Source organism: Micrasema longulum, unplaced genomic scaffold, assembly GCF_059751315.1.
Source record: "Micrasema longulum isolate JH-2025_06_02 unplaced genomic scaffold, ASM5975131v1 h1tg001687l, whole genome shotgun sequence".
Lineage (NCBI taxonomy): Eukaryota > Metazoa > Arthropoda > Insecta > Trichoptera > Brachycentridae > Micrasema > Micrasema longulum.
In genome coordinates, this window is record NW_028278865.1 from 56,291 (window position 1) to 67,972 (window position 11,682).

The 11,682-nt window shown below is 34.4% G+C and overlaps 1 protein-coding gene across 1 annotated transcript; it reads left to right on the forward strand.

Annotated features, from left to right (window-relative positions):
• Nucleotides 1-1,028: 1,028 nt before the first annotated feature.
• Nucleotides 1,029-9,412, forward strand: Trissin (trissin). Its single transcript, XM_088237287.1, has 4 exons — nt 1,029-1,060; nt 3,541-3,588; nt 7,205-7,350; nt 8,517-9,412. Exons 2-4 carry the CDS (start codon nt 3,558-3,560, stop codon nt 8,676-8,678), a joined length of 339 nt encoding a protein of 112 aa, XP_088093413.1. The 5' UTR covers nt 1,029-1,060; nt 3,541-3,557; the 3' UTR covers nt 8,679-9,412.
• The last annotated feature ends 2,270 nt before the right edge of the window (nt 9,413-11,682 follow it).

Consider the following 11,682-nt stretch of genomic DNA (forward strand, 5'->3'; position numbering starts at 1 on the left):
TATTATGTTTTTACTACATTTTTACTATGTTTTTACTACAATTTTACTATGTTTTTATTACATTTTACTATGTTTTTACTACATTTTTTACCATTCCATTTTTTACTTTGTTTTTCACTTTGTCCTGTATCTTTATAACTGTTTCTATAAATTGATTACTGTTTTTTATATTTTTTGACTGTTTCAGAACGGGGTAAATAACCCTAGTTAGACAGTTAAAGCAACTTTACATAAATTAAAATTTTGTGTATGTAATACATATAATGATAATAAATAAATAAAATAAATTAAATTGATTTCGATTTTTTCAATCTCCCCTATTTCTTCAGGTAACTCATTGTACAGCTTCAACCCCTTGTACAATGAGTTTTGAGATTCTGTTTTTCTCCTCATTGCTAATCCTATTTTTTTCCGGCCCTTGTTTCATATGTATGACAATGTTAGTTAAATTTTATTATTGATTTTATTTTATTCATCCCCTAAATTATTTTATGTACAAAAATTGCTAGATTATATTTACATATTAACCAATATTGAATCAACCGCTCCACGAGTGTATAGCTTATGTTAGATTTTTGTTATTTTCATAGTGCGTTTTGTATTATAAATAATATATTAAATAAATTGATTATTAACAAAAATACGTAGTGTTTAAAACTGTCTGAACATTTTGTTAATCATCTTTGTTTATTAAGTTAGTCTTCTTTGTTTATTCTCAATTGTAAAAATATATAAAAAAAAGTATATTGTTAAGTGTCCTCGGCACGGGTAACCCCAGTGGCAGTGAGGTCACATTATTTTTATTATTAATCATAGTTTATAATATGTTTTGGTTCTATTTCACACAGAGAACTGTGTTCTTCAAACGCCTGGATGCTTATGTAGTACCTCTTGACAGCTTTCTATGAGATACATGCATTAAAAATTTACTGACTTAATAAAATTATTGTTTCAGAGTTGACGTTTTCTGGAATTGATAAAAATTATCTATAAAAGGGATAATTCTGGCAAACAAATTTTCAATCTATCAGGCGCATCTAACGACAGTACCACATACGAGGTAATGATTTTCTCTAATAATTTGGAGCGAATGGATGACGAAAGAACGCCATACTGTATCAGTACATTCATAAATAGGGACATTTAACTTAATAAATTAAATTAAATAACAGCTAGAGACGCCTTATAGATATTTAAATATTACAACAGAGATACAGAACATTTAAAAGAATTAATATAGAAGTCTAGGTATCTACAGGGCTTATGACCTGTCATTGGCTGGTTTAAATAACCACTTTACACACTGTGTAACATGCAACATTCTGCCCGTATTTGAACATATATATTTCTTCAATTCTTTCATCTGTTGATGTTTGTGGAGTTAAAGAGCTGAAACCTTTATTTATGCGGGTGAGATTCATCCAATTGAATTATTTCACCTGCATACTAGACTAGGCAACGCCTGAAAATGTTATTTTTTCAATTTCTATACTTCTTCATGGACCAGGTAATTTATCAACAATATTTTGAGTTTGTCCAAATTTTTGTAAACAAGGACTGGATTCAACTCCCTGGGGAGCTGTTTATATTAACATATTACAACAGAGATGAAGAACATTTAAGAAAACGTAATAAAGAAGTCTAGGCATCTACAGGGCTTATGACCTGTCATTGGCTGGTTTAAGTAACCACTTTACACACTGTGTAACATGCAACATTCTGCCCATATTTGAACATCTATATTCCTTCAATTCTTTCATCTGTTGATGTTTGTGGAGTTAAAGAGCTGAAACCTTTTTTCATGCGGGTGAGATTCGTGTAATTAAATTATTTCTCGTACAACGCCTGAATTTTTATTTTTTTATTTCTGTTTTTCTTCGTGGACCAGGTGGATTTATCAACAATATTTTGAGTTTGTCTAAATTTTTGTAGACTAGGACGGGATTCCACTCCCCGGGGAGCTGTTTATATTAACATATGATAGCAGAGATGAAGAACATTTTAGAGAAGGTAATATTGTCATTGGCTGGTTAATGTGACCACTTTACACACTGTAAGATTCACCATTCTGCCCATTTTTGTTTATGCCGAGACTTGCTTTGATGCCTAGACTTCTATATAACCATATCTAAAACGATCTTCATCTCTGTTGTAATATGTAAATATAAACAGCTCCCCAGGGAGTTGAATCCAGTCCTTGTCTACAAAAATTTGGACAAACTCAAAGTATTGTTGATATTTTATTAATAATTATTTTAGTATTGATTAGTAGAATTTTAAAACTTTGTTTTAAATTTTTACAATAATTTATATTTAGTTTAATAATTTATTTTTTCTAATTTAAAAAAAATATGCATTAAATTAATGTTAACTAATTGATGAAAAATAAATAGTGAATTTTTTTTACTTTTTCAATATTTAGGTGTTTTATGTATTATTTTTCATTGTTTGTAAACTAAATAAATAAATGTATTTATAGTTTAATTTGTAACTAACTTGGCGTTAAATTATAAATGTTGCCATATATGTAGCAAAGTGTAAGCGCATGCAAAAAATAAAAATCCCCACGTTATAAACAGTAGGGATCTTCTCTATTTCAGCCAAAAGATTCAGAATAGCAGCCACGGTATATTTCAATAAAATTAGTAATACTCGGGCCACTATTTGTATTACGAAATACTGAAAGAAAACTTTCTGTCAATTTTTTGAGTCACTCCAAATTTTTGTACACAAGTAACACATAACAACAGAGATAAGAGCTTCCTAGGGAGTTGAAGCCAGTCCTTGTCTACAAAAATTTTGACAAACTCAAAATATTGTTGATAAATCCACCTGGTCCATGAAGAAGTATAGAAATTGAAAAAATAACATTTTCAGGCGTTGCCTAGTCTAGTATGCAGGTGAAATAATTTGATTACACGAATATCACCCGCATAAATAAAGGTTTCAGCTCTTTAACTTAAAAAAAATCAACAGATCAAAGGATTGGAATAATATAGATGTTCAAATATGGGCAGTATGGTGAATGTCACACAGTGTGTAAAGTGGCCACTAAAACCAGCCAATGACAGATAATTAGCCCAGTAGATGCCTAGACTTCTAAATTTCCTTATTTTAAATATTTTTATTTTTTTGTTTAAAATAAATATTTGCGTTTTTATGATTTACCTTTTGATTGGCATTTTTCAACGAGTTGTAAATAACTCACTTTTAGAAAATGGGAATCAAGTTGGGGTAGAGTGGGATTTGCACCACGGACATTTGATCCGTGAGTTCGAGACACTAGCCACAGGACCACAACCCGATTTGAATTTCTATTCTTCATCTCTGTTGTAATATGTTAATTTAAATCTACTAACATAAATTTCTGAGATGCCAGATGAAACTTGTAAAACAAGCAAATAATCATCTTTTGATTTCGCTACTGTGGTTGCATCGTCCGCGTAGCATGATACGTTAACGACCTTATCTCCCTTAGTCCTAGATTTTCCACTCGTGAAATTATCAAAATCGAAAAAAAACATTTTTTCTTTGTTCTAGGTGAAAGCTTCATCAAAATGAAAAACAACGCGCTGTTTTTCGTTCTGGGTAAGAGTGTTATTATTATTATTACATTTGGATAATTTATATAGCGCCGTTTTTGTGAAAAGTCGTATGTGTGCTTGGTATTAAATAATTCAAATTACACGAAAATTGCGTACGAGCATTCTGCTGGGATCTTTTCTCGTGACAGAAATGTGTAAATAACTATTTTAAAAAACATATCTTTAGAATTAATATATTACAACAGAGATGAAGAACATTTAAGAGAAGGTAATATAGAAGTCTAGGCATCTACAGTATTGTTGATTAATTACCTGGTCCATGAAGAAGTATAGAAATTGAAAAAATAATATTTTCAGGCGTTGCCTAGTCTAGTATGTAGGTGAAATAATTCAATTAGATGAATCTCACCCGCATAAATAAAGGTTTTAGCTCTTTAACTTCACAAACATTAACAGATGGAAGAATTGAAGGAATATAGATGTTCAAATATAGGCAGAATGGTGAATGTTACACAGTGTGTAAAGTGGCCACTTAAACCAGCCATTGACAGGTCATAAGCCCTGTAGATGCCTAGACTTCTATATTACCTTCTATAAAATGTTTTCCCTCTCTGTTGAAATAAATTTAAATATAAATAACTCCCTAAGGAGGAAATCCAGCCAGTCTGCAAGCATTTAGACATACTAAAACATTGCTGAATTTATTTGATGTTGTGCATGAAAAATACTATAAATGTCATATTTTTTGTAAATAATGGTCTTAAACACACTATAATAGGCTTGCTTTTGCGTTTTTGTATCAATTTTCGGAAACAGAGTTTCATGATTGATTGAAAAAACCTTCTCTTAAATGTTTTTCATTGTTGTAATATATTAATATAAACAGCTCCCCAGAGAGTTAAATCCAGTCCTTGTCTACAAAAATTTGGACAAACTCAAAATATTGTTGATATCTTTAGAATGTGATTATTACGGTTTTTTTTCCGTTTGAAAGCGGCCTGTCGCTTAATCACAAATAACCATCGATGTGCTTGAAAGCATGCTAAGCACTAGAGCGATCAATGAGTGGATCAAGCCAAATATTTAAAATGTATTCACTATTTATGAATTTTATTAATTAGTCTGTATAAATTGGTTGTGCTTTTTATAAATATTTTTATTTTTTATTGTTTATAATGTTAATTATAATTAAGTTAACTGGTTTAATTACGTTTTTTATTGTTTTTTTTTGTTAACTTTGTGAAATAGCTAATCTTAGGCATGTTTCACGTTTTGTAAAATGTTTCCCTCGGCACGGGACACCCCAGTGAGGGAACATTATTATGTATATAAAAAAAAAAACAAACAATGTAAAAGTATAAATAAATAAATAAAATAAATACATAATATTCAACTCGTCTGGGTCTAATCTAATATCAATACAAATAGACTCAGATTATGCGCTACAAATACTGTCCCGTGGCCAATCACAAATAACGACGTGAAAACAATTTGTCACCGTGGTTGTTTATCGTATTTGAGATCGCAATTCAACATCCGTGAACTCCTAATATTAAACGCCAAAATATTTACGTTTCGCGACGTACAATCCTGCTGGGCAATCACATATTTGAATTTCACCGGTGTAAATATGGAAAATATTCCAAAACTGCTATTTTTATTTAATTATTTTATTTATTTATTATTTATCACGATATTTATTGCATTTAGCCGGCGTTTGGCAAGCCAAATGTCAAGAAGCATGCCAAGCATTTGAGCGATCACAAAGAATTATAATGAACATGCTTAAGTCATCGCGGTCGTAAGTCAACGCGTGTGTAATCTCTAAGTCAACGCTCGATCGGTTTGTTTTTTGTTTTCCTCGTAAATAAATACAGTTCACTGGCAAAAAATCGGCGTTTACTATAAAAAATAATGCAATAAGGAGTATCTAATACAAAAAAAGAAAAATTAAATTACATTTACAATGGCGACTGCTATTCTTGACATTAATGAAAATAGCAGTTTTGGAATATTTTCCATATTTACACCGGTGAAATTCAAATATGTGATTGTGCAGCAGGATTATACGTCCCGAAACGTAGATATTTCATCATTTAATATCAGGTGTTCACAAATGTTATGGAGATACCATGATGAAAAATTGTTATCTATATTTATTTTGTATTCATTCAAAATTACACTAGTTTAAATATTAATGAACTCATTAGGCTTTTTAGGCTATGCCCGTGTCAAGCCACAACAAATAACAATAAAACATTTAGTAAAATTGCAGATGATTTACAAATATATCTTCATTGCAGACCTGAAAACACCAGCGAAGCAATAGAATCCATGTCTAATACACTAAATTGCGTGTCAACATGGACAAAAGAGTATGGTTTACTAATAAACCCATCTAAAACACAAATTATGTTTGCAGGTAGTCAAAGATTGCTTAGTAAGCTAGACAAACCTTCACTTAATCCTCTTATTGTCAATGGTACCAATATTCAATACAGGAAATCCGTAAACAATCTAGGAGTACAAATGGATGAACATCTCTGCTGGCGAGCTCATACTAATGAACTAAGCGGCAAAATATTGTTCAGTCTACACTCACTTAGAAGGTTGCAAAAATTTTTACCCATTAGTACTAAATGCACCCTTGTACAAGCATTACTACTGCCCATTCTAGATTACGCTGATGTTTCCACGACTGATTTAAGCTGTGAGCAACTCGATAAACTTGAACTACTTCAGAATACATGCATAAGGTACATTTTTGGTCTTAGGAAATATGACCACATTTCTGATTATCGTAGGCAACTGAAATGGCTCAAAATTAGACAGCGGAGAGACTCCCATCATCACTCCCTCTCACTTCTGTTCAATGTACTTCATAGTCCTAACGCTCCTATGTACCTGCGTGAAAAAATTCAACGCTTATCAGTTCATGGTTTACCTCTTCGTTCTAATTCTCGAGGCACTCTCTTAATACCCAGCCACAATTCCTCTTTCTTCTCTAACTCAAATAGTGTCCATGCGGCTCGACCGTAGAATCATCTCCCATCCACCATCAAAGATGTTTCTACATTATCTTTGTTTAAATCACGTCTGAAGAAACATCTCCTTTCTCTTCCTTTGTCTCTCCTCCTTCCTCTTTTCTCTTTTCTTCCTTTTTCCCATTGAGTAATAGTTTTGATTTAAGGTAATTTATAAGCAAATACGTTTATTTCAATTTTAATGTATCTTTAGCTTTTTAATCTTTTTTCTATTGAATATTCAAGAATATTCAAGAACATATGTTCTGTAACTTGAATTATAAAAATAAAACCAATGTTGGTTGGAAGAAATTGCCATTTGGCAATAAGCCCGCCAATGTACAAATAACATAATGCACAAAAGTTAAATAAATCAATAAAATAACTTAAGCGTGTTCACTATTGTTCATTGTATTCGCCCAAATGCTTAGCGTGTTTTAAAGCACGTCGATAGTTATTTGTGATTGAAAGGGCCATAAGACAATAATACTTATTTTATCCCAACTGTGGACGGGCTGCTTTGGCATACAGACATTTAATTTAGATGGACCCTCGACTAAACAGCGCGGTGGAATGCGAAATCTGACAGCGGCTCTTGAGATCCAGGATACAGATTTGGACGTTTTCTTGTTTCAGGCAGTTGCCTGGTGTCCCTGGTCATCTGCTGTGACGAGTGCGGAGAGGAATGCCGCAAGGTCTGCGGGACGAAACAGTTCAAGACGTGCTGCTTCAACTATTTGAGAAAGAGAGCCATGCCAGAGGAAAGCAGTCCAGATCTGAGGGTGAGTTCAGAGCATTAGATGCGCGAGTGGGCACGCGTGGGCCGCGATTATAAATGTAGTGTCTCAGAAGTAGGTACCGCCAACCGTTCTGAGGTTGGCCAGTTAAATTAATGTGTCAGTTTTAAAAACGAGTGGCTAGATACAAAAAATAATGTCGCTAGATTCTGCTCTATTAATACATAAGATTATCTAGGCGTAAGAAAGTTGCTACTATAAAAAAAGTTCGTTACTTTATTTTTTCCGTCTGTGTTACTATCGAGACAAAAGACAGATGATCGTTTAGCATACCGCAAAGCGAGCATTTTTTGCTTAAATTAGGATTTACTGGAGTTTATAATCGCTTTGATGTGGGAAATTTCTATCACAGAAGCCAATTAAAAATATAATTGAGAACTATTTTTAATTTTAATGAAGTAAAGAACGCGGACTAAATTTTCGGGGTCGTTAATTGGTTTTATTCGATCATATGACGTCAAGAAAACAAGTGAACGCTATCTTCATCTGAATACGAATAAGACGGTAAACTTAACTTCCTTACTATATGTATCTTCCTCGGTATATTCTACAGACTTGTCATCTCTACGTCATATGTTCGAATCCAACTAATGATGACGCCAAAAATTTACTCAATTAAAATTTAAAACCGTTCTCATTTATAATTTAAAAAGGCCTCTGCGACAAAACGTTGCCACTTCAAACGATTATAAACTCCTGTCTTTTCCTAATCTCTATGATTATCGAATGGACCTTCTCGCTACTATCCATGGCCCTGTTATACATCCTGTCAGATCTGGGCCTCGATTATGAACGCTATTTTTATATTTACATATCGAGACGGTATACTTAATTTTTGTACTATCTGTATCTATCTCGCTATGTTCTACCGACGTCATATGATCGAATAAAACCAATGAATAACCCCGAAAATTAAGTTCGCGTTCTTTCTTTCATTTAAAATAGTTGTCATTTATATTTTAAATTGGCTTCTGTGATAAAAAGTGCCCACTTCGAAGCGATTATTAACTTCAATGAGTTAATTCAAGCAAAAAATGCTCACTTGAACATGATTTTTATGTGACTTTTGACAATTACTAAGACGGTATGCTTTGCGATCGTTTTTATTTATCCACCGAGAAAATAAGTCCTAATGAATCTTTTGGTTTCAGCTTGAAGTTTCCGTGGCCAACTCTCAGGGCAGGCAAGTGTATCCTGCTTACGTACCATACGCCGCGTTGCAATTTCCTTACCAGTCTCCTCAAGTGGTCGCAAGATCTCAGGCCGCGGAGTCAGAAATGGGCCGGCTTCAGCTGGTCTACGACGCGAAATAACTCAGGAACCGACGACATAACCACATTCGCATAAAAACTGCTAATTAATGTAAAATAATTTAAGTTTCATTTGAATTTGTATAGTTTCATCATTTATCTATTTGTTTTAACAACAAAACAAAATGTATCTGTCCATAGTGTGCGTGAACGAAAATTATATGGAGCTCAATAATTCGAACAATGAAGGCAAAGTATGTCATCGACATATATAGGTCTTTTTTCGAATGAATAATGATAGTTCAACTGTCAACGCGTTGGCTGGTTGAAACCTGGCTCTTTGGGAACGGCTGAACCAAGAGCCACCTGGGTTGGTCTACTGGATCTTCTCTACTCTATTGAAGATTGTTTTTTTGTCTTTGCTTCGTATAATGACCACACTGAAAATCAAACGTCAAATGGTGTCTGAAACTGCTTCAAAAACGAAAAAAAACGAATGTGATTATGTCAATTCAACCTAATGAAGTGTTTTAGGTAATGCGTAGCGTCGCTACAATGGTCTTAATGAAAATTTTTGTTTTAAATTGCACGCGTTTGTCAAAAAATCAAATTAATCACTCTCTAAAGGTCCAAGATGATCTAGAATACCACCCTAGGGTCATGCAAATCTCAAAATATCCTATTCAAATCCCAGCTTCTGTACGAGGGTCAGTCAAGACCCAAGACCTAATGCCTCCTATTTTATTTCTCTTTTTAACTGTCAAGAAATAACGCAATTACACAGGTTGAAAACCACACTATTGACGATTAATTTGTCATTTTTCAATTCAATCTCCGTCCATGTCCACAGTTTTGGTCATGTATTCCATTGCGGTAAAAATCACAAACCTTTGAGTACCCCAGATGTCGAAAATCGTCACACTACCTTTAACTGGGGGAGAGAATGCGACAGAATTCATATATAGGTATTCGGCGGTCACCGCGAACGATGTCATAGAGTCACTGCAGTCAACGGCCTGCCGCTCCACTTTTCATCAGCCAACGGTGTTTGTCCTTCAGCTTCATTACTGCGAAGAACCCATCGTTTAACATTGGCGACATCCACTGATCTAGATTATCAACCTTAGGGTTAAATGAGGCATTGGAATATCATCAGACGACGACGAATCTTCTTTAGCATCAGTGAACCAACCCAATGCCTCCTCAATTTACCAAGGTTGATTTAAGTTCGCCCTGTTCCGAGCAAACTCTCTTTGCAAAGTATTTTTAATATCATAAAGTTATCAATGGATTAAAAAACTATTTAAACATTTCAAAATATGATTTAGAAATATTTTGTACTAAATATATTGGCTGGATATATTTTGGTACAGAGTCAATTTCAAAATAATCTTTTAAATACGTCACTATTTTTTCAAACCCTGACTCCGTTCCTGCTGGTTCTTATGTTAAATGACTTCCTGAATCCAAATATAACCCCTGTTTTCCTACATCTCACGCTGTTTTGGGGGAGCTCCCGCTATTTTGTTTTTCACCATCATTCCCTTTCCGCACCCAATGGTGCATAGGGCATATAGGCTGCATTAGTATTCCAATCAGGCAGACAAAACAAAACGCCATATCACTCTGTCTTTGCGTACAGACCTCGCTTCCTCTACATTCATACATCTTCTCATGTACACACGCCGATTATTCCCGCTCTTGATATGTCCACCTTCAAGTATTTGATGGATCGTTTTCTGCGTCCATCGACATTCGCATCGTAGATCCTTTTAGCCGTTTGCTGTCCATTCGCTCCACGTGTCCAAACCAGCGCAGCACCCTTTTCTTGATTCTGTCGAGATGCATGTCTCAGCCTTACATAGTTCACGGATCTCGGCATTTGAGCACCTTTCATACATCGTTTTACCACTAATCTGACTAAGGGATTGCATTTCGACAGCAATTAGCCTACTTCCATAATTATTTTTCCAATTCCGTACTTCGCTCCCATACATTAGAGTTAGCACTAGAACTCCATTGTGAACAGCTAGTTCTGCCTCCTGCGACAATCATTTATTTGCCAAAGTAGATTTCAGTGCACCGTTCACCCCGTTCCCGGCACTTACTCCCCTTTCAAAATCTAAATTCATGCAGCTCCTCAGAAGAAATGTGAAAGCTATAATCCTTTTCATCCCTCTAAATTATCGAAAACTGATACAAATACTCCACCGAAAGTGGTGGGAGGTAAGTGAAAACGGGTGTCATATTCGGATTTAGGAGATCATTTTACTTAAGAATCAGCGGGAATGGTGTCAGGGCCAATTTGCATGCAGACCAGTGTTACGATACAAAACTATCAACATAACTGAATCGACTATGTTTTGGTTAGTCCAAATTTTATAGTCAAGGACTAGACTCAAGAGAAATGAAGAACTCTTTAGAGAAGGGGATATAGAAGACTGGGCATCCACAAGGCATAAGCCTGCCGTTGGCTGGTTTAAATAGCCACATAGAGTTCCTCAAAAGCTTCAAGCTCTGTCTGAGTGCCAAAAGTGGTGTCAAATATTTTTTTGTCATTTTTTGCATTCCGAGTAATCCAACTTTTAAAACCCCTTTCATTTCAAAATTCAGAAAAAAAATACCGACCCACCCATGAACATACCTAATTAAATTATTGCAAAAATTAAATATTATTACATAAGCATACATATATTTCAAATTTCATCTGGACAACACGCTTAATAGTATATAAATCTATGCAATATTTTGCACCAGTCTCCTGCAATGGTCTCTTCCCTGAGACAAAATCCAGACTTGTACACTCTTTCTGAAAATGGCATTCTCCGGGACATTGAACACTATCAGGGCCACAAAAGAGAAGTCCCTCTGAGCAAATGTCGTACCTGTTTTTAGAATGAAATAATTGAAATTACAGGAAAACCTCGGACGAGCATTCTGCTGGGATCTCCTCTTGTAACCGCTTGACCAGAAATATGTTAATGACCCTTTTGAAAAAAATTGTCTAATGTCCAGTACCTTCATGAATTGGAACAATGTCTCAGATAGGAAAATGGGAGGACATCGT

What these genes read in the sequence shown, in the direction of transcription:
- Trissin (XM_088237287.1), top strand. Translation starts at nt 3,558, where the DNA reads ATGAAAAACAACGCGCTGTTTTTCGTTCTGG. An exon ending in CGCGCTGTTTTTCGTTCTGG is followed by an intron (nt 3,589 to 7,204) that starts GTAAGAGTGTTA and finishes TTCTTGTTTCAG; the next exon opens with GCAGTTGCCTGGTGTCCCTG. An exon ending in AAAGCAGTCCAGATCTGAGG is followed by an intron (nt 7,351 to 8,516) that starts GTGAGTTCAGAG and finishes TTTTGGTTTCAG; the next exon opens with CTTGAAGTTTCCGTGGCCAA.